The 25,505-nt window shown below is 40.1% G+C and overlaps 1 protein-coding gene across 1 annotated transcript; it reads left to right on the top strand.

Moving 5' to 3' along the window:
* The first annotated feature begins 13,593 nt into the window (after positions 1 to 13,593).
* LOC146313460 (solute carrier family 2, facilitated glucose transporter member 3-like) lies at positions 13,594 to 24,968 on the top strand. Its single transcript, XM_084738511.1, has 9 exons — positions 13,594 to 13,701; positions 14,996 to 15,156; positions 17,379 to 17,619; positions 17,715 to 17,877; positions 20,673 to 20,860; positions 22,689 to 22,793; positions 22,888 to 23,037; positions 23,467 to 23,670; positions 23,812 to 24,968. Exons 2-9 carry the CDS (start codon positions 15,110 to 15,112, stop codon positions 24,127 to 24,129), a joined length of 1,416 nt encoding a protein of 471 aa, XP_084594637.1. The 5' UTR covers positions 13,594 to 13,701; positions 14,996 to 15,109; the 3' UTR covers positions 24,130 to 24,968.
* Positions 24,969 to 25,505: the final 537 nt, after the last annotated feature.

Below are 25,505 nucleotides of genomic sequence, written 5' to 3'. Positions count from 1 at the left end.
GAAATTTAAGATGTTAATTTTTTTTCTGTTTTTACAAAGAACTTCGGGAACTGAACATTTATTCTTGACTTTGGAACCAAGGTTAATATAGTTAAGTAAACTAAATTAAAATGACGGCATGAAAACACATTTTAGTTAACTGAAATAAAAATTTTATTGGACTTAAGAAACAAACCAGTTGAAACATTATCGTGCACTTAGTCTATGTGGTTTTCAACACAAGCATGAGGAGGCACTGATGCATGTGTTTATGTCCACATCACTGTGAGTCAGCTGATTTCAAGTGTTGTGTTTCTATTGTAATACTTACTGTGAACTTCTTCAGTCTTGATCCTGACAAATATCTACCATCTTATAATACAAAAGAAATAGTGAAACTACTAAAAAGTAGCTAGTACTAGTAAAAAATGTTTTATATTTCAGATATAAACTAAAAACTAAAAGGTATGAAGAAGCATTTCAGTCAGCAGAAATAGAAATAAAAACTAGACTTAAGAAAAAAGGAAAACTAACTGAAATGATGTGTGATCATGTCTTTACAAAACTAATATGTGTAGTTTTTGCTAATTTGGTCGTATTTATCAACTCAACAAGCATGACGAGGCATATATTTATACCGAGTGAGATGTCTACATAACTGTGACTCAGTTCCCTTCACAACAAAAAGGTTGTGTTTGTGTTGTAATACCTATTCTGAATTTCTTAATTCTTCCTAACAAATACCTCCTATATTATAAAAGAAACTACTTAAAATGAATAAAAACAAAAAAAAACAAAACAATAAAGACTAAACTGAAATTAGCAAACCCACTCCAGAGACTAAACTGAACTGAAAACAAACAAAATGAAAATAAAAACTAATGAAAAATAGCAGCCATTATGATAAAAAAAAAAATGTCTGTGATGCTGCTGGGAAACATCTCTGATCAGGTGCTTTAGATGAAACTGAGTTTTACTGGACTCATTCTGGCAGAACTGAACTGTGATAAAGTTATTACGTAATCATTTTACGCAAACTATGCTACACAGTCAGCTGACTTTTGTTATTGTCTGAGTCACAAGCTGATCATAAGACTGAATGAACTGCAGTGTGAGCATTATATGATACCTCGTACATGAGGCTTTATTTCACATTAAATGGACAGTTTCCTCGAGTGGTGTCTGTCCACAAACTGTCTTTGTCTGTAAATACAGGAAAAAAAAAGTCTGAAAAGTCACTTTTACAACTAGAGCATAATCTGAGCTGCAGCGCGTGACCCGTTGCCTCAGTAACGGAGCGCGTTGCATCAGCATCCGCATCTGCAGCATCAGTCACCCAGCCGCTACTGTCAAGGTCGCCAGCGAGAGGCATCATGGGAAGGCGAGGAGGACACCAGAGGGAGAGGATGGGTTGCAGGGAGGAAGGGCGTGGGGGGGGGGGTGGTCTCACATCCCCTCACGACCCTCGGGAACAACCCCTCTGCGCACGCGCCTCTTCTTTTTCGTCACCGCTCTGACCAACTAACCGAATAACGGCTGCAGCCATAATAGGAGCTGGGCGCCGCCTCGGCTGACGGGATGCGGTGATGATGCACAGGAGTCACGCATTTCTGCACGTACGCGCGGCGGGGCGGAGCGACGTCACGGCATCCCAGCATCCCAGTTTTTCATAGGCTGATGGAGACGGTGGAGAAAAAAAATAAATTAAATAAATAATAAAAACAAGTGCGTGCTTTTACGTGCGCTTCTCCTCGCAGCTCGTGTTTGAGACGAACTGGAAGAGGAAAGGAGGGAGGACCGACTGCTGCAGCCCACAGAGGGTCTCTTTGTCCGGCCCGGAGTCACGACAGGTGAGGGGGGGTCAGTGTCCTGTCTGTGCTGCTTTTACACGGGATTTGGGGGTTTTAGGGGGGACCAGTCGGGGTGTGAAAATCTGCAGCTCGCTCCAGTTTGACCGACATTTCAGACACAGAAAAAGGTTAACCGACAAAAAAATCATCTCTGTTTATTTTCTGTACTCTATAACTTTAAATGTGCTCTTTAAACTGCATGGTATCGATTATTAGTGACTGGTTCCCTGATGGGAATGAGAGGAAAGCGGTCGTGTCCTTCCTGGCACAGCCGGCTGGTACCACGGACAGCGCCTAACGAGGTGTGCTTCTTTTCCTGCAGCTGTCAGCGCCGGCGGGCGGGGTCTGCGAAGCTTTTAGCCACCACCTGAAGATCTCCTCTTCGCCGCATCCAGCAGTTGGAGTAAAAAATTACCCGGTGATCATAATCCAGCTTGATTTCAGAAGATGGAAGGACAGGCAAGTGATTGTCTTTATTCACAGTTTCTGTTGTGACAAGGGCACGAATTAAATCACAAATCAATTCTTTATACAGAATCTACATATAACATTTTGCAATGATCCCTAAAATGTGGTTATAGAACCCTTGTGACAAAGACAGGTTAAATAATGGAGGGACAATAAACTTTATTGTCCAAAATGACATCAGGGGACAAAAACTGTAAACTTTAAGATAAAATAATCCTTTATTGCTCCTATATTACTAAGGAAAGATTTGCAGTGTTGCATCAGCAAAGTGGGCAGCAAGTAAATAAGCAATATAAACAAGAGAATATATGTAATATAATCAGAAACACAGTATAAACAATAAACAAACTCAACTGTTAAATTTACAGTTTGTACACAGGAAGTGTAAATATTGCACAGTTGAAATGATAATATAACTGAAATGTTGATTTTGCACAGTCAGTATACATTAATAGTGCAGTCAATTTGTCAGATTTGGTTTGTATGTGGTTTATTGGTAGTTCAGAAATTATGAGTAGCTATAAATTTAAAAATACACAAATAGAGCAGAATATATTCTGTTTTCAACATGAATTTATGATATGCATGCTGCCTATAAACCTAACAACTGAAAACGCTCTGTTTTCATATCGGCACATATTGGACACAACATATACACCGATACCGATATCGACCTTTGTAGGCCAATATTAGGCGGATAATATTGGTCACTAAAGTATTGGTTTTGTTCATGTTTGAATTTTTTTTTTACCTTCGTCCTACCAAAAAGATTCAACATATAAGGACAACCACCTACAGTAAACTACTGTAAGAAACAACCATCAGAGGAAAAATGTTAATTTGCATGTTATGTAAAATGAAACTAGACAGAGCATTCAAGGAAATCTGTTTCTGTCCCTTTCAGAATGACTGACAGAGGGTCCCTTAGGACCCCATGGCAAACATGAGCTCAATCAATATATTGTCCCATATATTAAAACTGCTCAATGCACAAATTAAAACAGAAGCAGAAAACAATCATATGAAGTAATTAGGAACAAACTGATTTACAAAGTTGAAAAAGGAAATGTATTACAAACAGCTGAGTGATTGTTGCTACTTCAGTGTGTTTTTACAACTCTGGAGTTCAGAGGAGAGTTGTGATTTGTGAATAATCCATGCATGTGTTTCTATATAAAGTCTGTGTGGGCGATGTGATTCTGTATGTATGCTATAATAAGTCTGTGAGTCACCCAGCAGCTCTGCAGATGTGTGTTCAGTCTGTGTGAGAGAGACATCATGTACTTTTGGTTAGTTTTCAGTGTGCACGCTTGAGTTTTTGAGTATTGTGTGTGTTCAGTTGTGTTGGTGAGGAGCAGAGATGTGTAGCTTCTGTTTGACTCCTGTATGTTTATGAAGACCAAATGTCCTTGAAACAAGAGACAGAGGCCAAAAATAACATTTAATTTGTCCATTTGTCCAGGTGGCTGGTTTGGGTTGAAGATTTAAATTTGTGTTTCAGATTAAGATGAAAGATTGAGGTTTTAAATAAGTAAAGGTGGAAAACATTGCATTTATTCTTATTTTACATGTTTTGGCACCAGACCCAATGGAGTTTGATAGCAAATAATAATAATAATGACATAAAACATCATATTGTATTGGATGATAACTGTATTTATGTAAAGGCTTTACAACTGCAGTAGCAGGAAAAAGACCAGAATGCAGTGCAGCTACAAGACGTCTGTTCACGACTGAAGAAACAAACACACTCGTCTCTCTGTCTTCACTGCCACTCAGCTGCACAAACACATATCAGCCACTGATGGATGCAACACGTTCACAGCCTTCCTCTGGGGTTTGAAGCAAGGAACTCTGGGAGCTGTAGGAACCTAATCAATTAATTAATCTAATGTATTATTTAGATATGTATATAGTGGTGTTTGTGATTGTCTCTGATGGGGTGTGTCCTTTTGTCAAGATCTTGATCCCAATGACATCAACTAATTAAATAAATCTTATTTATATGAAGTAGAAGTAGATGAGGCAGTAGATGGAGCAAATGTTAATTAGAAAAAGTTCATCACAGACTGATGATATTTTACAGTATAACATCAACAGTTATTCTCTTATTTATATAGTTGAATAGTAAAACAAAGAAATAGTCAAAACCACATTGGAGTCTGTATATAAACCAGAGTCAGGACAAATATCTCTGGATGTTTGTGCTGCAATGGTTAATCAATTAGTTGTCAACCAACTTGATTATTGATTAATCAGTTTGAGTCATTTTTAAGAAGAAAATGTACAAATTCTCGTAAAATAACGTACATATTTTCTGGTTTCTTTACTCCTCTATGACAGTATATCTTTGGGTTGTGGACAAAACAAGACATTTCAGGACGTCATCTTTGGGCTTTGGGGAAATACTTGTTGAATAGTTGAAAAAACTAAAAGTGTATTTCAAAAATTGTTTAGTAAATTCATTGAAGTGAAAGTGAATAATTGTTAATGATTTAATATTTTCATTTGACATTTTAAGGACCCAAATAATGACAAATCAGGTTTGCACCTCACTGTGAACAATTTTGAAATCCAATGTTTGGGGGTTTTAAAGCTCAAGTATTAAAATTTACCTAAAGAAGAAAAGTACATTATCTCAACAAAAGATTATAGGTCAAAACTTCAGAGATTCAGTTTGATTCAAAACTCAAAAATTTACTGAAAGCAGTTGATTTGAATTTATTAACTTTTTTTCAAATTGCGTGTCTGGGTATTTTTGCAAGTTTTATGCAGGGAAGAACAATATTTTATAACTTTAGCAATACATTTAGCATAGTTTTACATACATTTTGACATTTTAAGGTGATTGTGTGGGACTTGTGTGGCATCCAGCAGTGGGCTTGCAGACTGCACACACCTCGCCTCACCTCATCACCTCCAAAAGTGTAGGAGAACCTACGGTGGAGCTCCCTCTGTAGATATAAAGGGCTCATTCTAAGATTAAAAAAACACAATAATTGTTATTCTCAGTTGAATGAAAACATACTTATGAAGATTATATTACATTGCTCCCATATTCTGCTGTAAATTTTACACACTGGACCTTTAAAAGTCATGATGTAGACCTGTAGTTGCTGTTGTGGTCCACAGAAACAAAAAGAGACTCCAGTGAATCCAAGTCTAGCAGCAGGTTTAGTTGTGCAGATGTGTGTCACTGTGTGAGTACGTGTGTGTATTTACATTCCTGTATGTCCCTGAAGGGCGTCCCGTCAGCCTCTGACTTTGCATCCTGCTCTTATTGCTCGTGCCAAATATTGACCACGAGCGGAGCGCTGTGGGACCCTCACAATGAATCCAGCCGTAATGTTTCTCATCACGCGAAACAGATCGATACGTTTAACCTCCTGAAACTGTGCTGACTGACTCTGACCAGATGTGGGTCAGATGGAGTCTCTGTGTTCGTGTTTGTGTACAACAAGCTCTTTTAACATTTAGTCAGTTTTCACTACAGAAAATTGCATTTCTGACAAAATCATCCACAAAATAACATTTTTACATGTTGAGATGTTAATTTAAGATATCTGTAAAACAATTATGACATTACAATATCTATTTTTACCTGCAGAAATAACATTTCAACTGATCAAAACTGATTTACAGATATCTTGAATTTAATTAAAGATGTCTCTTAATCATTCTGTAATTAAGAATGATAATTACAGGTATCTACAATTGAATTTCCACATATTCTAAAAGGATTGTACTTGTGGAAATGTAATATTAATTTTAGACATGTAGGCCTATGACATTGCAGATACCTACAATGACATTTTGACCACCGGAAATTCCTTTTTTGAAAACTAAAATTCAATTCTGCATAGTTTTAAAAGATATCGTAGATATCTGAAATATAACTGTTACTTGTACAAATATAATTTTCACTAGTTACAATTATATTTCATGCATTTCTTGATATGTGAAATTATGTTCTTACTAGTTACATTTTCAAGCCGACATGCAAATAATTTAGTTTTTAATACTCAGAATTTAATTTTAGATATCCAGAATTCTATTTATGATATCTGTAGTGTAAGAACAATATTAGATACCTACAATGAACATTGTTACTATTTGCATTTGCAAAGAAAATTAAGGTAAAGTTTATTGTCATATGTACAGTTATACAGTGCAGTAAAGGACAGTGTACAGTGTGATTCATTCTCAGCTTTTAACCCAGTGGTTCTCAAACTGTAGGGCGGGCCCCACTGGTGGAACATAGAGCCACTGCAGGTGGGACGTGGATGACTGAGGGAACAATACGAAGTGAAATGAAGTTGGATGAATTTGATTTATGAAGAAATTTTTCTGTGATTTATAAGAAATAAACAAACAACAGTTTACTGCTGCTGCTGTGCCGACCTTTATTTCACTAAACTACAACTTGTTGATCCCTTGTTTTCAGTTGCTTCCACAGTAACTGTTAATGAAGTGGGGCATGCCAGAAAAAGTTTGAGAACCACTTATTTAATCCATGCTGGTATCCTGGCCGCGGACCAACTCCAGTTGTAAGCCGGCTGGCACTGACAATTGACCGAGCGTTTTTAATGGTGGGGGAAACTGGAGAACCCAGAGGAAACTCACACATGCATGTGTGGAACATGCAAACTCCACACAGAAAGGCCCTCTGTCTGTAACCGAGCTACAGATATCTACAATGAACACTAGTAAGAAATTAATTGTTTGACCAATAATTAACATTTTGACCAGTGAGAAAAGAATCGAATCAGTGCATGTTCATGTCCACTGCTGCACACTCACAGGAGTGTCACTTTAGTTAATGAGACCCTGTGAGTGCGTGTGTACATAGCTGCCGTGCTATGGTTACTTCCAGCCTGTGTCAATAAAACTGTCACCTCCAGGCTGTTGCCATGGAGACAGAGGAAGGAGGGAGGGGTTGCGGGAGCCGTGTGGACACTCAGGGCTGGACGGAGGGAAAGAAGGAGAGACTGGGAGCTGAAATGAGGCAGGGAGAAAGATGACGTTGTCGTTGTTTTGAGATAAAATATGCATGAGGAGTGCAGGAAGGACAATTACATGAGTCACAGCGGTCATCTGAGTCACACGCTGTACTTGAAACATCTGCAGGTGTGTGACTGTTGTCCACTTTCTCCGTGTGCAGACGGGCAGCAGAAAGAAAAAATAAATCCTGCTTGTTTTGTCAGATCTGAGCGTCAAAGCTTAAAGGCTGCATGGAATCACGGCGGATTTGTGTGTGAGGATAGTGTGATCACATTCTGTCTTCATCATGACAACGGTTACCATGGTAACGTGGCATCTGCTCGGTAAATCTGGTGCTGCTGCAACAGGCTGCTAACACAGAAGTTTTTCTGGAGCTTATGAAATGCAATTCTCAGCTGTTTTTGTTTTAGATTCTTAAGATATCAATCGTCCGTAAGATTTAAAGGGATTTGAGCTGTTTGACCAAGGATTTGTGACCAAACTAGAGGACTTTTCTCTTCCCTGGAGAGCAGGAACCTTTCTGTATTTCCCTCTTTGCACAGAGATTAATTTATTCACCACATTTCATTGTGAACAACATACATTCGTCCTCTACCAAGACCAGTTGATTTTTAAAATTTTTGCCCCCTTCTGTCTGAAGAAAGTTCGACAAATCACCACAAAACAATAAAGTATTAAATTTTTCTATCATGTTACACCAATTAATGTTTCAATTAGTCCTCCAAGCAAATGACAGAGTGACTCTCAAATCAATTTATCATGTTAAATGTCGTGGTCATGTGAAATTGGTCCAGTGCATCAAACTCATCGTAGTGCATAATAACTTCTTATAGACTGCCCCTCACAAAAAAATAGCCTGACATGCTCTAGCACGCACATCTGGGCAGGTGGGACATGTGTTGGTCCTCCTCACCCTAAACCTGAGCTTTTCCTGCAAATATAATGAACAAAGAAATAAAGTTTTAATAATAGAGAATGAAAAGTAACACTGTGTTACTTCCATAGCTCCCAGTTTGCATCAACTTTACCCGGGCTAGCACCAAAGTTAGCCTAGCATGATCAATTAAACCTTCACTGATACAGATAAGTCAAATACATATAAATAAACATTACCTTAAAACCTTTTAAATCAGTGCTCTTGACTCCTGTGGTGCGACTACCCCCTAACATTACATATGCTAAATATTCCTAAACATAAGACACAGTGTCATTAAAAAGCAGCTGTATTTATGTTTGACCTACACACTCGTGTTATTGATCCTCATCTGAGACGTTTTTGGGTGCCGTCATGTGACTAATAATTTCTACTGAGTCACTGTGACTTGACAAAAAGCCAGAGACGGACAGAGTCGATACAAGGAGAGACGGAGAGGAAGAGGAAGGTGAACTTCAGGGCAAATATAGCAGTGTGTGTGCGTGTGTGTGTGTCATGGGATTGACAGATAGCTGTTTGCGATGTTCTGAGACACCGGACTGAGTTTCATTTTGGGTCTCGTGACGCACTCAGGGCTCTTTGCTTTCTGTCTCGTTTAATTAACTTTTAACTTGAGTGACGATGATGATTTCAGACGGATGGTGAAGATGCAGTTGAGAGTTTGTTTGAGTTGTTCCTCGGAAACTCATTACATGCTACTTACTCATTACATGCTCAAAAACACCATGAAATGTTATTCTCAGATCCCCTCCAACACTTACAGCTTTGCTTTCAAGACACAAGACAGGAACACATCCATTTCATTTGTGCTTACTCCAGTACCGGCTTACAACACAACTTTGGTGTGAGATAATTTTTTCACACATAATTCACGCAATAATTTCACCAAAATTTGCAATTATATTAAAGCAAAAACCTCTTCTGTTTTTATTGGAGGGGATTATGCGATCACTGAATGCATGTGTACGTGATCAACAAACCTTAGCAGCTTGTCCGCAGCTAATCTCGCATACTACCAGATCGATCAGTTTAATTTTTTTTATGCACATACATACCTGTATGCTGAAGGACCTCTATGATTCAAAATTTTTGAAAAAAAACCTTGAAAACCTTTTTAACGGCTCCACACTGACAATAGTTCCTACATGAAGCTGCTGTCTGCAGTCTGTGGACTATTTTGGGTCATGATTTCTTGACGACATTTCTATACCTCCAAAAACTCACACCAAAACAGTCTAGATAGATAAGTAGCGCTACAGACCAGAGGAAAAAATACATATTTTTGATTTTGGGGTGAATTGTACCTTTAACCGGCCAGCGGGGGCCACAATTGATCAGCTTGAAATCTTGTTTCAGCTCAGGACAACGTATGTAGAAATCATGTTGATGTTTGCTGAACTTCACAAAACTCTCCTGGTTGCATCTGGAGGTCATGGTGGCATTGCAGTAGGTGCTTCATCATCTGTTGCCTGGCAGGGATCTGCACTCTAGTGACCTCTCTTAGTTTTATAATGTGATGTAAAACAGGAACCTGATGTAAACCGACTTTTTGAGACTGACTTGTATGATTTCATTGTAATAGTTAAAGGTGCAGTTCACTGATTGTAGGGCAATATGGACAAACTCAGATATCACAATACCTCAATACCAATAAGGTGACCAAAATATTAACACAATGAGATTTTTGATAAATAATAATCAGTTATGTGGATATAATTACAAAGTGTACTGCAATGCAGCTTTTAAAACCAGGAGAATATAACATTTATGACATATCACAGTAAAACAAAGCTCAAAATCAAAGCAATATCCAGTTTTGTATCACCACATTCATGTAATCAATAATTACATCATCCATGTAACTAATCCATCAGGTGGATTTTACTTTTGCCTTTAAAGGCTGCAGATTTATAACAGTGAGGCTGCTGTACAAACTGTATTTTGAAAGATATTTACCAGACAGGGAAAATCTAAAGAAAATGTTGCTAAGGATCCATTATGGAACGTCCTGGATCTAATATCTGTTGAGCCCAACTAGGCTTTAAAAATTAAAATAAGTCGGCCACTGCTGAAGCAATTTCTTTAATGTGTCTCTGGCAAGCCCCCAACTCTGTGGAAGTGCAAAACTGACAAGTAAAATTTATCACAAAGTCTTTTATTAATGCCACATTTCTGCATTTTCCTGAACACACAATTGCATGAATTGTAGCTTGCAGGAACCACTTCTTTTAGTAAATTTAATATCAATTGCATATTGATTATCAATGATGATTTGTGATGAATTGTGGCTGTGTATTGTGTTATAATATTATATGTCTCTGAAGTGTTGAACCAGTTTATTAAGCAATTTTTCTTCCATTAAAAATCCCCCTTTAAACTCACCTGTAGCTCATCATTTAATATCTGATACATTTGGAAGATAAAACAGATGTAAATATCATCATTTTGTCACTACACATGACTTTACTGTCTTTTTAAAATGTCGTCGTAATTTGACTGAGTGCTGTCATTTAATTAGGAGATAAAAAGGCAGAGGTTTCTATCTGTTATCCGTTTTAGATACTGAGCCGATGACCCGTCCATTTGCAGACACGCCCAGAGAGATGCAGAGGCTTTCAGGGATTATCGATCGCTCATAAATGTCACCTAAATCCTCAGGGAACGTATGCAAACCAAGAGAGGAAGCACAACAGTGAAAAGGCTGTTTGGCCAAAGAGCAGATCTCATTAAGTGTGAGAGCTGGAACATTTAGCTTTTAAACAGATTTCGCAGACTGATTGAATGATTCGTTAATGCAAAGAAACAGAAGAAAGATGGTGGATATCGTTGGTTACAGGAGCAGGACTGATGGAAGTTCATCTTTTGAAGATCCTGAAGTTTGCAGTGTGCAGACTACCTCTAATTTCCCATCATGAAAAATGATTTTCGCAAGTATTTTGATATAGAAACCACAAGTCAGTGAATTACATTAACTTTAAAGTGAGTTCTTCCAGCAAAACTCACTGCTGTTACAAAAAACAAAACATGTTCCACTAACTTCTACTGTAAGTGTCTTTTATTCCCTTTTCCTTTTTACCTCATGATAATAAGATACTATGACCAACAATGCTTATGTCAAAAATCTACTTTTAACACCCTCATTATTTCTGATTTTGTTTTTTATCTATTACTTGAAAAGGGAGAATGTACAATAATCGACATTTAAAGAAATGTAAAATCACCTGAGTTAACTGAAAACTTGTTTTCAACGTGCCAGATGTTGTTAGGCTCCCTAGAATAATAAAAATATAACAAAGTTGGGTCTCAGTAAGTAATTTCTTACAGTTAGACCTGAATGAATGATATAATGTGGTTTAAAGAGAAGTAGGGTCTGGCTAAAAGCAGTTTTCCTGAGTGGGACTGTGCAGTCTAGTAGCTCTGTTTGTGGTAGATTTGAAGTTGATTAAACAAGATAAAGGAGGAAGAGCTGAACCGTGCAAAATCTTATAGTCTAGACAGACATTTTTGTGTTTTGATGAGATTTTCCCAGCTAAGCAGGTTATACTCCTTTAGAATATGGCAATGATGAAAACTGACATCTCATGTAAAGTTTAAAGCGCTTGTTTGTGCAAAGATTCCAGTGGCTTTCCAGCTGTAGGCTGTGTGTTAAATTATATTACATTCTCTTAGCTGATGCTTTTATCCAAAGCATCTTACAATGAGCGCGTTCAAATGTGTGGTTGCAACTCAAAAGATAATCAAACTGCAGTTTGGACGGTGGGTGGGAGAACCAGGGGGCTCACAGTTTTGACCTTCTTACTCTGAGTGGATTCCCTGTCAAACACGACGACCAGCAGTTAGAAATGCAGTTTCCTCCTCCACCTCCTCTGCACCTTCAAATCCCTCTTTTGAATAATGCCTGTTTGACCTTCATTTCATTTCCCATTCATACATTTCCCTCTCGTCGTCTGATTGGTCCTGAGCAGCCAACACCCATCTGGCTAAAATGAATCCTGAGAAGTGCAGTCCCTGCTAATATTGTCTGACCTCGCTCTGTTACCGTTGTGCCAAGGGCGGTGGATCACCTGAGGCCCGCAGGTCTCCGTGCCGTCTCATATAACAGCAGGAGCACGTTCTGCCCCGTCAGCAGCGGGTCTCTTCATTACTGACTGCTCTGTTACAGGCATCAGCAGAAACAAAGACACAGTGGCCCAGTTTCTGCTGCTGTGACCCAACCTGACCTGCCAGGAGTTTCATATGTGGGATCGATCAAGAAGTCTTTCATCAACTTTGACCTTTACTCACCTCTAATTGTTCTCCACACTTTATGAATGTGAGAAAAAGTGAGACTTGACAGCCACAAATTTCCTGGACAAAGAATCCTGATATTTTCTGAATGACTTCCTGCGTCTGATTCCATTGGTGACACATATTTTTGTGGTAAAAGGGTATTTTGCACAATATGTGGAAGAGGAGGAGGAGGAGGAGGAGGAGGAGGAGGAGGAGGAGGAGGAGGTGGTGGTGGTGGTGGTGGTTGCGCATCTTTGCTCTAGCTTTTTTATTTGTCAAATAAACTGCTTCTCTTATGCACTCATCTCATCTCAGCATCGACTCTCATTTGCCACCGCAACCGTAAGTTCCGATAAGGTACGAGGTCTGAGATAGAACAGGACACAGCCATGAGTTTCAGACCTGCCTCTGTAATAAGAAATCAATGTCTAATAAGCTGACTTATAAATGCTATAATGCATCTTATGGAGGCTTGATGAGGCTCAGATATTTTAATATCCGATCACCATGACGACATTGACCGCTACTTTAATATTCGCCCTGATTTCATTACTGAGACGAACTGAGGGCATTAAGGGGGCTGGATCAGAACAGGAGGATGGTTTCAGTATTGAATTTCATCTGCTTTCAGTTGATTATGTTCAAGAAAGAAAACACAGTCATAAAAAAAGATTTTTTACTTTTATACTCGACTCTTTATTCATGGAAAAAATACTCTGATGTTTACATGTGTTACATAAAGAGCTGTTGTCATGGCAGTTGTAGTGATTCCAGTTTAAATATGATGAGTAATGTTGTGTGGCTGTATGTCGGGGTGTATTTATATGTAGTCTGAGGATGAGTTCACGGTCTGATACCTGATATTATTGTTTATGTGTATGTGTCACTGCATCAATGGCCTGTCTGGCGTCAGTGTCGCAGTTTTATTGCCTCTGTATGCCGGCTGCAATTACTGAAAATCTGATTATGCGCTCAGATTTCATATTTATTATGCCTCTGTCTTTGTCTCCTTCCTCCCTTCTCCTCTCCACATTTACCTCCATCCTTCTCCTTCTTCCTTTCTCCTCCTGTTCTTTTTCCCTCGCTCTCTCACTGCAGGAAAAGCAGGTGACAGGTTACCTCCTGTTCTCTCTGGCCACCGCTGTCATCGGCTCTCTGCAGTTCGGTTACAACACAGGGGTCATCAACGCTCCGGAGCAGGTTGGTGATTAGTTGGTGACATCGAGATCTTTGCAGTTTGTACCTTAACTTCTCCAGATGTGAACAGCAGGTTTTTGTCAAGGTAAATATCTGCAGATCCTGTCATCAGAAGCCACAGATCTCTGAGGTTTAACAACCAAACCAAAAGAAGAAGAGATTAAAGAGGAAAGGTGGTGATTATCTCTTCATACCTCAATGCCCATTTCGCAGAGAAGCAGCTTTACTTTACACCAGTGTCTGAGCTTTCTACAGCGTCTCAATTAGGTCAGACAGGAGACTCGTCTCTGTCGCAGGACTGTTTTTAGATCCAGGCAGAGACAGTGAGTGGATTTAAACACCTGTGCAGCTTGAAATCTTAGTCATCATCAAGTACTCCAAAAAGTAGTGTATTAGTCATGGGGGATGTAGTTTTTTTCCACAGAAATATAATGCGACCAGTAATGGGTTAAGTAATGCAGGCAGTAGGTGCCGTAGCAGAGTCCTTGATTGGCTGTGAGAGGCTGTTTACAAATGAGCTGTAATCTGATTGAACTAAACACCCAGCAAGCTTGTCTGAGCCGGAGATGCTGTTTGACTACAGTAACAGCATGACTGCTTTCTTACAGGGATAGAGGGAGTCTGTCCTTTTTTTAAAAAAAAAAATTGTGAGCTGATGCAGTGATACTGCTAGTACAGTCACATGATGGTAAAAACATTAGTAAAAGAAAAGTCTCAAATAAGGCTTTTTATTTTGATTAAATGGTGTCTTATTATTAATGATTAATAAGCTAATAAGGACAAATTTTATTTGCATTATACAGTTCATTAGCATTTAAGGAAACTCTACATAATAAACTCAAATAAATTTTACCTGATAATTAGCTAATTATGCTAATTATGCAGTTGGCCCAAAATGCAACCCTTAGCCACTAAGTTGAATTTCATCCACAAGGCCTTTCACTTTCACTTTTCAGTCATAAAAGTTCATAGGGAACTCTATAACTGGGTCCATGACTACTGAGGTTTAAGACTTGAGGCTTCCTTGTGACTGGTGTTTCCTCCCTGGTCCTGGACAGAACCAGACTCACTGTTTCCCCCTGCTTTCAGTCTTTATACTAAGCTAAGCTAATTGTCTTAGGGTGGTATAGATCTAGAAATCTAACTCCCAGAAACAAATCTGTGTACTTCTCAAAACACTGAACTACTCCTTTAATCGACCAACACTGAAAATAATCCAAAATTAGCAGCACACTTTTTATCTTCTGTCTGATTTCTTCTTCCCTTCATTTATTTATTCCTCTGTCCCTTCCTTCAGAAACTGCGATCTTTCTTCAACGATACCTGGGTTGAACGTTATGGCGAGCCAATCAGCCCGGGGGTCTGCACCATCGTCTGGAGTGTTGCCGTTGCCATCTTTAGCGTGGGTGGCATGGTGGGCTCCTTCAGCGTGGGCGTCATGGCGAACCGATTCGGCAGGTATGAATTAAATAGTTAGATGAGACGTGAAACGTCCGTTTCTCTCATGACTGTCATTTTGTCTTTACAAGCAGAAACGTCTATCCTGAGACGTTTCTGGACATATTCATTGACAATATCACAAATTTCTTTGCTCAGAGTGATTTTTTTTTTCCTCTAATGGTTCTCTGTATTTCCTGTGTGGTTCCACTGAACTGTCACAGGCCATTACTGCTAATGGAGGACATGAAGCGTGTCTGTCTTGAGCCCGCTGCTCGGCTCTAATGTTTCCCCGAGTTGTTCATTTCATTCCTCCATTTGCTTCTGTGCGTCAAACCACAATCCTTTCCTCTTTCTGTGTTCAGGCTGTTCTTTTGATCACAGCCACACTGAAAGTTTGTTTTCCACATACTGTCAAACAAAAGTTCAAAGTTTAAACACATTTGGCTTTTTTTCCTCCAGTATTCCTTTCACACTTAAAATTTAAGATTTCAAGCTTCAAAAAGGATTTTAAAGGAATATTCTGCGAGAGTACGAGCCTGTTTAAAGCTGTTATTGATGAGCGTCTCTAATCATCCCATCACAAGATGACAGCTGCATCAGCTCACAAATGACATTATAGAATGTGTCTCCAGATGCGTCTCGAGTAAGCACGTCATCGAATCTCACTTCCCCGCTCTACATGCAAATAAATCAAACAAATAAATTAATTTCTGTTTGCAAAGACAAAGCATGTTGCTGTTTTTAACCAGCGGCCTTACAGTAGCAGCCAAAGTGCTGGAACAAACGGACGCTAAGTTTTTCATAGAAAGAAAGAACTTCTGTAGAACATTTGACAAATTTGTCGTAGGCAGCGTTTTACAAAGTTTCTTCTCATGCAACAACCCTCAAAATTGCACAATTTTTGAGGAAGTCTGAGGACTTTCTTCACAGGTGACAAAGTAGAAACCTGTATTGTTTACTGTTTACTTTATTTTAAAAATATGTCATGTTTACCATCTATAAAATTTTGTCTTCTTTCATTAATTTAGTGTAAACGGTGAAACCAGCTGCATAAGTGCGTTCAGACTACAGGTGCCACAATATACTGTTTTTTTTTTTAATTAAATATTGATATCGTGTTAATAATACACATCTGATATTATTGGGTAAATAATACAGTGTCTCTGCACAATCTAAAATCAATTACTGTTATGGTTACTGGCTCATATTTTGAGTGCAGTTCATGTGACAAAAATAGAGACAAAATAAGAGATTAATTTCATAGCATTTGGTACCATAATTATTTTTAAATATATGGATATCATGATAAAATTATTATTATTGTTAATGATTTCAGTCATGGAAAGAAGGGAGGAAGGAAAGAAACAACTTCATGTTTTGAATTAAATGCTGAATTTACAAGAAGGCACAAATGATGAAGGGAGTGTGAGGATATTACAGTTATAGCTTGTTTCTACTTTGGCAGGTCAGTGAACCAAATGCAAATCAGACATCTGTTTCATGTGGACGTCACTGAAGCAGGTGGTCCTTTAATTTGTCCCAGGACACACTGCTGAAACAACATGATCACATGACCGCCTCCGAATGTGGTCTGAGCTATCGGATCTCCCTAAATGCATCGTGGGTGCATTCACACCTGTACTTGGAGCTGTTAGACGCATGTTAACACCAGGTGTAAACAGACTCTAAGATGCAAAGTTTGACATCACTCATGCCTGTGCACTAAATATGAACTTTATGCTAAGCTAAGTTTACTGCCTCCTGCTCTTCCTCCATACTTAACACTCAGACTTGAGACTGGTGTTAAATTTATTCCTCGAAGAGAGAAGTGTTCACCAGAAATGTAGAGATAGTCCTTTAAACAAATGTCGAAAATAAAATCCAAGCCTCTGCACAAAAGTCAAAAATACAGTTGACAGAAATCAAAAGAAAAGATTGATTTACTGATCTCCATATCTTGACTTCATTAAAACACTCAACTGTCAGTGAACTAATTAGTGAGGAAAGCTCCTGACCTTCACACACACCAAGGCAGGCCAATCAGTCCTGACACACTTAATCACTTAATCAATTAACTTGTCAATTTTTATCTTCTTTAACTACTAAAACCTCTCAGCTGCTCCTCCCACCACCAAGCCCAACTAAACCTACTAAACTATATATTATATTAAAATTCACCATGTTGTATGTTTAGAGACACTGTACAGTCACACACTGTCTTTCCTCCTCCTCCTCCTCAGGCGTCGCTCCATGTTCCTGGTCAACTCTCTGGCCGTGATCGGCGGCCTCCTCATGGGCTTCTCCACCATCTGCTCCTCCTATGAGATGGTGATCGCCGGTCGCCTGGTCATCGGCCTGTTCTGCGGTCTCTTCACCGGCCTGACCCCCATGTACGTGGGCGAGGTGTCGCCCACTCCCCTCCGAGGAGCCTTCGGCACTCTCCACCAGCTCGGCGTGGTGGTGGGCATCCTGATCGCTCAGGTCAGCGGGACGCAAACCTCACCTGCCAGCTGTCAATTTATGAGACGCATTAGCTTTGCAAATCTGACGCAGCTGTTGTGGTTCTTGTTGTTCAGATCTTTGGTCTGGAGGCTCTGCTGGGTTCAGCCAAGCTGTGGCCCCTGCTGCTGGCCCTCACCGTGGCCCCTGCTGTGCTGCAGTGCATCCTGCTGCCCTTCTGTCCTGAGAGCCCTCGTTTCCTGCTCATCAACCTCAAACAGGAGGAGCAGGCGCGCAAAGGTACGCTCCAATACCACTATTCCTGCTTCTACTGACAGCACTGTGTTGTTGCTGCTACACCACTGCTATTCCTCCTGCCACTACAACTGCAAGTACTAGCAATACTACTGCTATTACAGCTTTAGAGTTACCCAGTGTCCTGCTGTATGACTGCTACTACTACAACTACAAATACCACTACTACCACTGCTAACAGAAAACACAGTAGTCCTGTTTATACTCCTTTTTTTACTTGGAGTCTCCCTGGAGTTGCACACATGCACAGACTGTATTTTGTAGCTTGTTGTAGTGGAGTGACCTTGCGGACAAGCAGTGTACAAGTCTGTGCAGTCACAGCAAATTGGAGGTACATGGATTACCTCACAGAGTGCATACACCCTCTGATCACAAAATGTACGTCATGCATACTCTATCGGACCACCACAGACGTCCTGTAGACGCTGATCTTCTGTGCATGTGCAGAATGCATCTTTCAAGCATGCATCTGTCCATCTACGCCTCCATTTGTGAGTATAATCCAGGCTTCAACGAAGAGGTTAAACACACTTCAAGTGACTCAGAAGGCCTATCCGCTGCTCTCAAGTGCAGTATCCTCTTGTCACAGCAAAGTACTTGAAAAATACATCCAAGAATACCAGAGTGCATGAGCTAAGGCTGCAAAATTAATTCAGTGACTAACATTTCAACGCCAACTACGTCTTCATCTGTATAATCCAAATTTAACACCACTGCAACACAACACACGCCACTACTGCAACTACACACATTACAAATAACTAACTATACAAACACAACTACAGTTACTACTTATACTTCTTCTGCTGCTGCTGGTATCACTTCTTCTGTTAGTACTACTACCAAATACTTAGACGGTGTAACTTCTATTATAACTGCTGCTTGTATTACTACAAGACTACAACCTCCACTACTGCAGCTACTTGTTTTACTAATACCACAGCCTGTACTAATACTGCTGCTACTGCAAAAACTGTCTGCACTTCTGCTGATACTTCTGCTGTTTCTGCTCCTTGGTCTGTTATTACTACATGTGAGACAACAAGGAAGGAAGCAGAGAAATTGAGAGGAAAAAAGTGAGAGTGAAACAGAGAAATATCACAGAAAGATGTGAAAAGCAGCAGATGAAAGTGAGAAAAAACAGGAGAGAAAGATTAAGAAAAAAGGAAGAAAAAGAGAGAAATGAGTTGCGCAGATCTGCGGGGGTGAGAACAGGTGAGTCAGGATGATGTTTTAGCCTGGAGAGAAGAGTCCTTGAACAGGCAGACCGTTTTGGCATCTGTTCAACACGGAGCCTGTCAGGGTCGACTCTGAGGCACTGACCCACTTCTCCTTCACACCTCTCATCTGACAACAACCAAAACAAACACACAGCTCGGGATACACAGGATTGTGTTTGTGAGCAGCTGCAGGGGTCACTGCAGAGTTTTTGAATAATACTGCAACAGTAATAATCCAATAATAATAGGAAACCTTCAAAAACAAAACTAAACCTCAAAGGTATTTGTTTGCCAAGAAATTACACAATATTGCTGAAAAGTGGTGCAGTCTTCTGCATTCATGTCCCCAGTGTCAGGCCTGTGGGGTTCAAGAGGGAGGAGGGTAGCAACATTCATAAATATCGATCGTGTCTTCTCTGATGCCGCCACTAGAGGGTGCCACAGTTTGGGACTTTCTGGGGACTCTGAGGTGACCCCCTGAGATCGGGACTTGTTAGGTGTGGCTGTGAATCTGGGTCATGTCTGCAGAAAGGCTTGTGCCCAAAATGTCACATGGTGGTATAGTAATAAATGTTCATGGTGATCCTTCTTTTTTCCTTTTCTGATATTTCTGTCCATCTCCTAACATTTATCGTGTTTGGATGTTATCCAACACAGAGCTGTGAAAAACTTGACACTGATATCAGAATACAGAATTATTTCAGTTACATGGTCAGCATTTGATGCCCATAGATAGTGGCTTTAAGCTCAAAATCCAAATGTACTGGTCACAACTGATGCTTGTTTTCATTTTCTAGATTAATTGATTTGTTGTTTGGTCCATGAAGAGGTTTCCCACAGCAACAACCCAAATATATTAAATTTTCTGTCATGGAGAACTAAAGAAACCAGAAAATAATCAGTTTGAGAAGCTGAAATCAGAGAATTTTGAGGGGTTTTTTTCTGAAGAAATTACTCCAAAAAAATGTATTTGTTATCTTAATAGCAGGAGATGAATTTAATTGCTGACAACTAATTGAAAATTGACTAATCATTGTAGCACAAAAAGGTTTGTTTACATCAGAAGAATCATTTCTCAATTGATGAAAAAATGCAGTTGTAAACAGATCTCTTGTTGCATCTTTAAAGCCAAAGTTGTCATAGTGGTACCAAAAAATAATCTTAACAGGACTCTGCCTGCTTCCTCTGGAGCTTTTAAATCCCATGGTCCTCATCAGTGAAGTGGAGCTTGCTCAGTTGTCATGGAGATGGCTGCCAGGGTTACAGTGAAAAAAGGTAGTGAGTGGACCTTGTGTTAAGATTGTGTTGAGGAGTTGAAGATGTACAATCCAATCATCAGGACAGTAAATGTGAAAATGTTTTAAGGATTATGTATCATGGTCGCCGACTGGTCACTGCAGCTGCTTGTTCTTTACACCAGCGAGTTTGCACGCCAGCTCAGCATCACCAACCTGTTCACACAACACAGTGTTTTTCTGTCTCTTCTTTGACTTTACGTTTCTGTGCCAAAGCAACAACAAAAGACACGCTGCGTTTTTTTGCCTTGTGTTCCGCTGACAGCTCTGGTTCGTCTGCGTGGCAGTGAGGATGTGAGCAAAGACCTGCAGGAGATGAAGGAGGAGAGCGCCAAGATGGCCATGGAGAAGAAGGTGACCATCCCCGAGCTTTTCCGCTCGTCGGCGTATCGGCAGCCCCTCCTCATCGCCGTCATGCTGCAGCTCTCCCAGCAGCTGTCAGGGATCAACGCTGTGAGTCAGCAACAGGCTGCATCTCCACACACACACACACACACACACACACACACACACACACACACACACACACACTTACACACAGAGTTACTTGTTCCTCGTTTGGATCCACATTAGTTGTTACCCTGGCAACAGCCCAATCCCAAAATCCCAACAAATATTACAGCATGATTTTGATTATTGGTACAGCTTGTAGAAATTTCTGCTCTGATATCAGATGAGTGAGAAAAAGCAGAAATCAGCTGCTGGATTACTTTTCAAACTTCATATAAGGGACATTGAAATAACTGTACCAGTTACTGTTAAAGCCTGTTACATACTGTCAGTCTTTTGACATCGTGAAGTTATTTTTCTGAAATGCTTGATGACAATCCAGTCACATATTCCTTTGCATCTACTGTAAACATGATTATTTTCAGACGTATGGACTTACTTCCCTGCATCGGTAGTCATGTTTCATGTTACACTGCCTCAGTTTGCAAAGCACTCTGGGAATTTTCCTCTGCCTCTCTATTTGTAGTCTGCACCTGAAAGTGCTCCATTTCGAGGGCTAGATGACCTTTACCCATCCATCCCCAAAAGAAACAGGATACAGTATCCTGTCCGGCTGCATGAAAGATGAAGGTCAATTTGTGGTCTAGATATAAAAAAAAGAAAGAAAAAACATAATCAATGCATTCAAACCAAACATTAACATATTTATCTAAAAATTAAGTGCAACATTTACCACTAAAGCAACAAACTACAAATGTTCATACTGCAAAGAAAAGTTACGGAATCCTGAATTTAATTATTTCCACTCAACAAAAACATATATGCAACACTTTTATTAGCTTCCATTTTTCAAGTAAAAAAATTTCTTCTATGCACAGAAAAGGTTTATTTCTCTCAAATTTTGTTCAGAAATTTGTTCAAATTGGCATATAGAGAGCAGGATTATTGCATGTGTGCCTTGGACTGGTCATAAGACTTGTGGGGCAAATCCATCTACCTGACTTTAAAATAAAGTGTAAAATAAAGTGTATGATGACGTCTGTTACCTTGCGCCTCATTTCTCCTCCTCTGTATCCTTTATGTGAGGAGGATGCACTTCTGAGGGCTCACTTACGGGAACACTTGCCAATGAAACTCATTAATTTGTTAAGGACAGTCATGGATTTTGTTTACTTTTGGGACTTTTTTTTCCCTAGGAGGGCAACGCCATGACCTGCCCTACTCTGCCTCTGATTGGCTTGCGCAGATTTTCTTACCCTAACCATTAACAATCAACCCTCATGCTCAAATCTAACCAAGCAAACCAACTAAGACCACAAAAAAAATAGCATTTATATTTTTGTTAAGTATATTTTACAGGTCTGTCTTCTATAGTGACCTGTTTAGTGACAGACTATTCCAGTGAGATAAGGCTCTGGACGTAACAGATAACACACCACCACAGACAGGTCAGATGAGAGTGTCAGAGAGGTTCTGTAATACTTCAAACCAAACACTCTATTCAGGGACAGAACAAAAGCTCACCTTGTAATACTGTCTCCAACTGTGTCATCGAGGAAGCAAATGTCACCTACATCCTCCCAGAGTGAAGCAGAGTCGAGGATAGATAACATTTTGGTACACTGTAGGTGAATGTGTTTATATGAATGGAAATAAGAGGGTTGGATACAGTAAATAAAATGTTGATATTGGGCTGAAAATTGTCTTAAGAGTGACTAAACGTCAGATTTAATTTAGGTGGACATTAACATAATTCATAATGGTGTTCAAAAAATATTTATTTAAATGTAATTAACCAATATGTTTCCTTTTTGTCCTCTCTGTCCCTCAGGTGTTCTACTACTCGACAGGTATCTTTAAGTCAGCTGGCGTCAAGCAGCCCATCTACGCCACCATCGGAGCCGGCATCGTCAACACCGTCTTCACTGTTGTTTCTGTGAGTGACGTGACGTCAGCGTGTTTTTCTCTCTGTTCCTTGCGTGCGTTCGGCAGTGCTTCGCTTCACTCCCTCCTGTGTGTCTGTCCTTCAGCTCTTCCTGGTGGAGAAGGCGGGACGAAGGACCCTGCACCTCCTGGGACTGGGCGGGATGGCGGTCAGCGCTGTGGTCATGTCCGTCGCCCTCCTGCTGGTGAGTTCAGCGCTATCGCATCAGTCAGCACTAGCCAAGTGTTGCACTTCAGTTTTAATCAGTTGAGTCAAATTTCTGGAAATTCTGTGAATATTTTTTTGAAATGCTTGTGATGAGAATTCAGTTTTCATCTACACTACAGTAAGTTATTCCACTGGATTTTAAAACATTTGCATGATCTCCTTACATTCTGTTCATGTTCAGCTCCCACCCAGCAAGGTAATTCATTCAATCCTGTATGCAGAGAACTGCAGTTATGTCTTTTTGCCACAAGGTGTTGCTGTTCTTCTGGTTAGAAAGAGCACTGAACAGATTACATGACTTGCCATTATTAAAGGTTAAATGTGTCTCCACCAACAGATGCTCTGACTAATCATTAGATAATCATTTAATGTATTTAAATTTATTCTTTCAATCAGTGAATGTATAAAATATAACACTGTCTGAATTTTCTCCTTTCTTCTTCCTCTGTCTGAGCAGAAAACCATCACTGCTATGAGCTACGTGGCCATCTTTGCTGTCATGCTGTTTGTGGCTATGTTTGAGCTGGGCCCCGGTCCAATCCCATGGTTCATTGTGGCCGAGCTGTTCTCCCAGGGGCCCCGCCCGGCTGCCATGGCTGTGGCCGGCTGCTGCAATTGGACGGCCAACTTCCTGGTTGGAATGAGCTTCCCCAAACTAGAGGTGAGCGATCGTCCTGGTTTGGGCCGGTTAGGGCTCAGTTTGAGGTTTGGCTTGGACTTGTATTCTTAACTTTTCTTCTTTTTTTGCTCTGTTGTGTTTTACTTTCTTTTTATTCCCCTGTTTTTTTGTTTACTTTAACAGGAGTTGTGCGGTCCTTGGGTCTTCCTCATCTTCACCGCCTTCCTCATCATCTTCTTCATCTTCACCTTCCTCAAAGTCCCGGAGACGAGGGGCAAGACCTTCGACGAGATCGCCCGCACCTTTGGCGGCGGCCCTCCTCCCACCTCTTCGTCCGTCGAGGAGCCTCCTGCCAGCGCCAGCGCCGCCACAACGCTTCCCGCCTCACCGGTGAAGGAGAAGGTCCCACTGGTGGAGGCGCCGGCAGCAGCTCCACCTCCTGCAGCTGAAAGCACGCCGCTTGAAGATAAATCAAACTCCACAGTGCAGGAAAGTGTGTAGAGCAGCTGTAGTTACAACTTTAATGAGCGGAGGGGGTTATAAATGAAGGAAGAATCACAGAGATTTGAAAAATGCTGTAAATTGTAGTTAATTACCACACCTTGGAATAATAGACACTATATAATTTTATAATAGACCTACTGAGAATAACAGCATTATCAATTTATAGGCTTTGACCTTTAAAAGGTCATGCTTTCTGCTCCGTAGGCGTCTTATTTTTCTGTGACATTTCCTCCAATTCCTTCTTTTAAATCCTCCTTTCCTAAACTGTGAAAGGGAAGCAGTCAGTGTACAATAATACCACAGATCCAATCTACTGTACATTCCTAGGAATTAAGCTACACTCATTTAAAGGGTGAGTCTTTCTCAAGACAGCTGTGTGTCTAGTCAGGACAGTTTCCCAACACGGCAAACACAGGCTGTGTTAATGGAAACTGTCAAAAGTGGAGGTAAAATGTCCATCACTGCAGGCTAGAGGCAGAGTGTGTTGACATCGGCACAGCCTTTGTGCAGATGAGAGTTCAGGTCCATGTAGTGTGAGGCGAGGCGACATGGATGGCCATGATGCAAAAGTTTCTCATTTATTCCTGTCGTAATAGATATTTTAGTGCAATATAACTTTGTAGCTGTAGCTTCATTTAGTAATATTTAATTACGTTGTCTCCTTTAATTCCTGTCATGTTTTCGGAAGTGTTCTCAAATCACAGGTCTAAGAAGGGATTTTTAAAATTGAAGCTCCGCCTTCAGCTGTCGAATAGGAGCTGACAAACCAGAGAGCTTTTTAGCAATGCCAAAGTATGGAACTTAAATTGCCATTTTGTGAACACGTGACCTCAAATGTGTTTTCAGAAGCCACGGGTCATGTTGAGTTTATTCATTCTGAAAGTGGTGGTTAAAGCTGTAATCCACAAGGTTATTCAACTTTATGTAGTTTAGTATCAACCTCAGTGGTATAACCACTCGTTTTGTGGTCTCTTCATGCTTGTTCTTGGAGAATTTAATGATGAAGTTGGTGCTTCTGCTTGGACGAGGAGTTCAAGTTAGTTTTGTGAGTAACAAGAAGGTCTCAAGTCCTAAACTTTGACTTTCATGTCCAAAACAAGGCATAATGTAACAGTGAGTTTCCAGCCTTGTTGATATACAAAGTTACTTAGATTTTTTTAGCTAATATTTGCTAAGCACTATGTTAATGTTAAACTGAAGTCATCGTCCTTTGTGCAACTTCAGATGTCCATCAAAGTTAACGTTAGCTGGTTCAGGTAATGTTAGCGAAGTATTAGCTCATTAACTATGTTAATGTTAGACTCACCTTACCGTTCTACGTGCAACTTCAAATGTCAAATGAAGTTGGAAGTTGAGCTTACATAAACTTAGCT

Source organism: Lutjanus erythropterus, chromosome 16 (genome assembly GCF_056507025.1).
Source record: "Lutjanus erythropterus isolate fLutEry1 chromosome 16, fLutEry1.hap2, whole genome shotgun sequence".
Taxonomy (NCBI): Eukaryota; Metazoa; Chordata; class Actinopteri; order Lutjaniformes; family Lutjanidae; genus Lutjanus; species Lutjanus erythropterus.
Note: the sequence above shows the minus strand (reverse complement) of the source record. Positions and strands in the feature narration are given on the sequence as shown.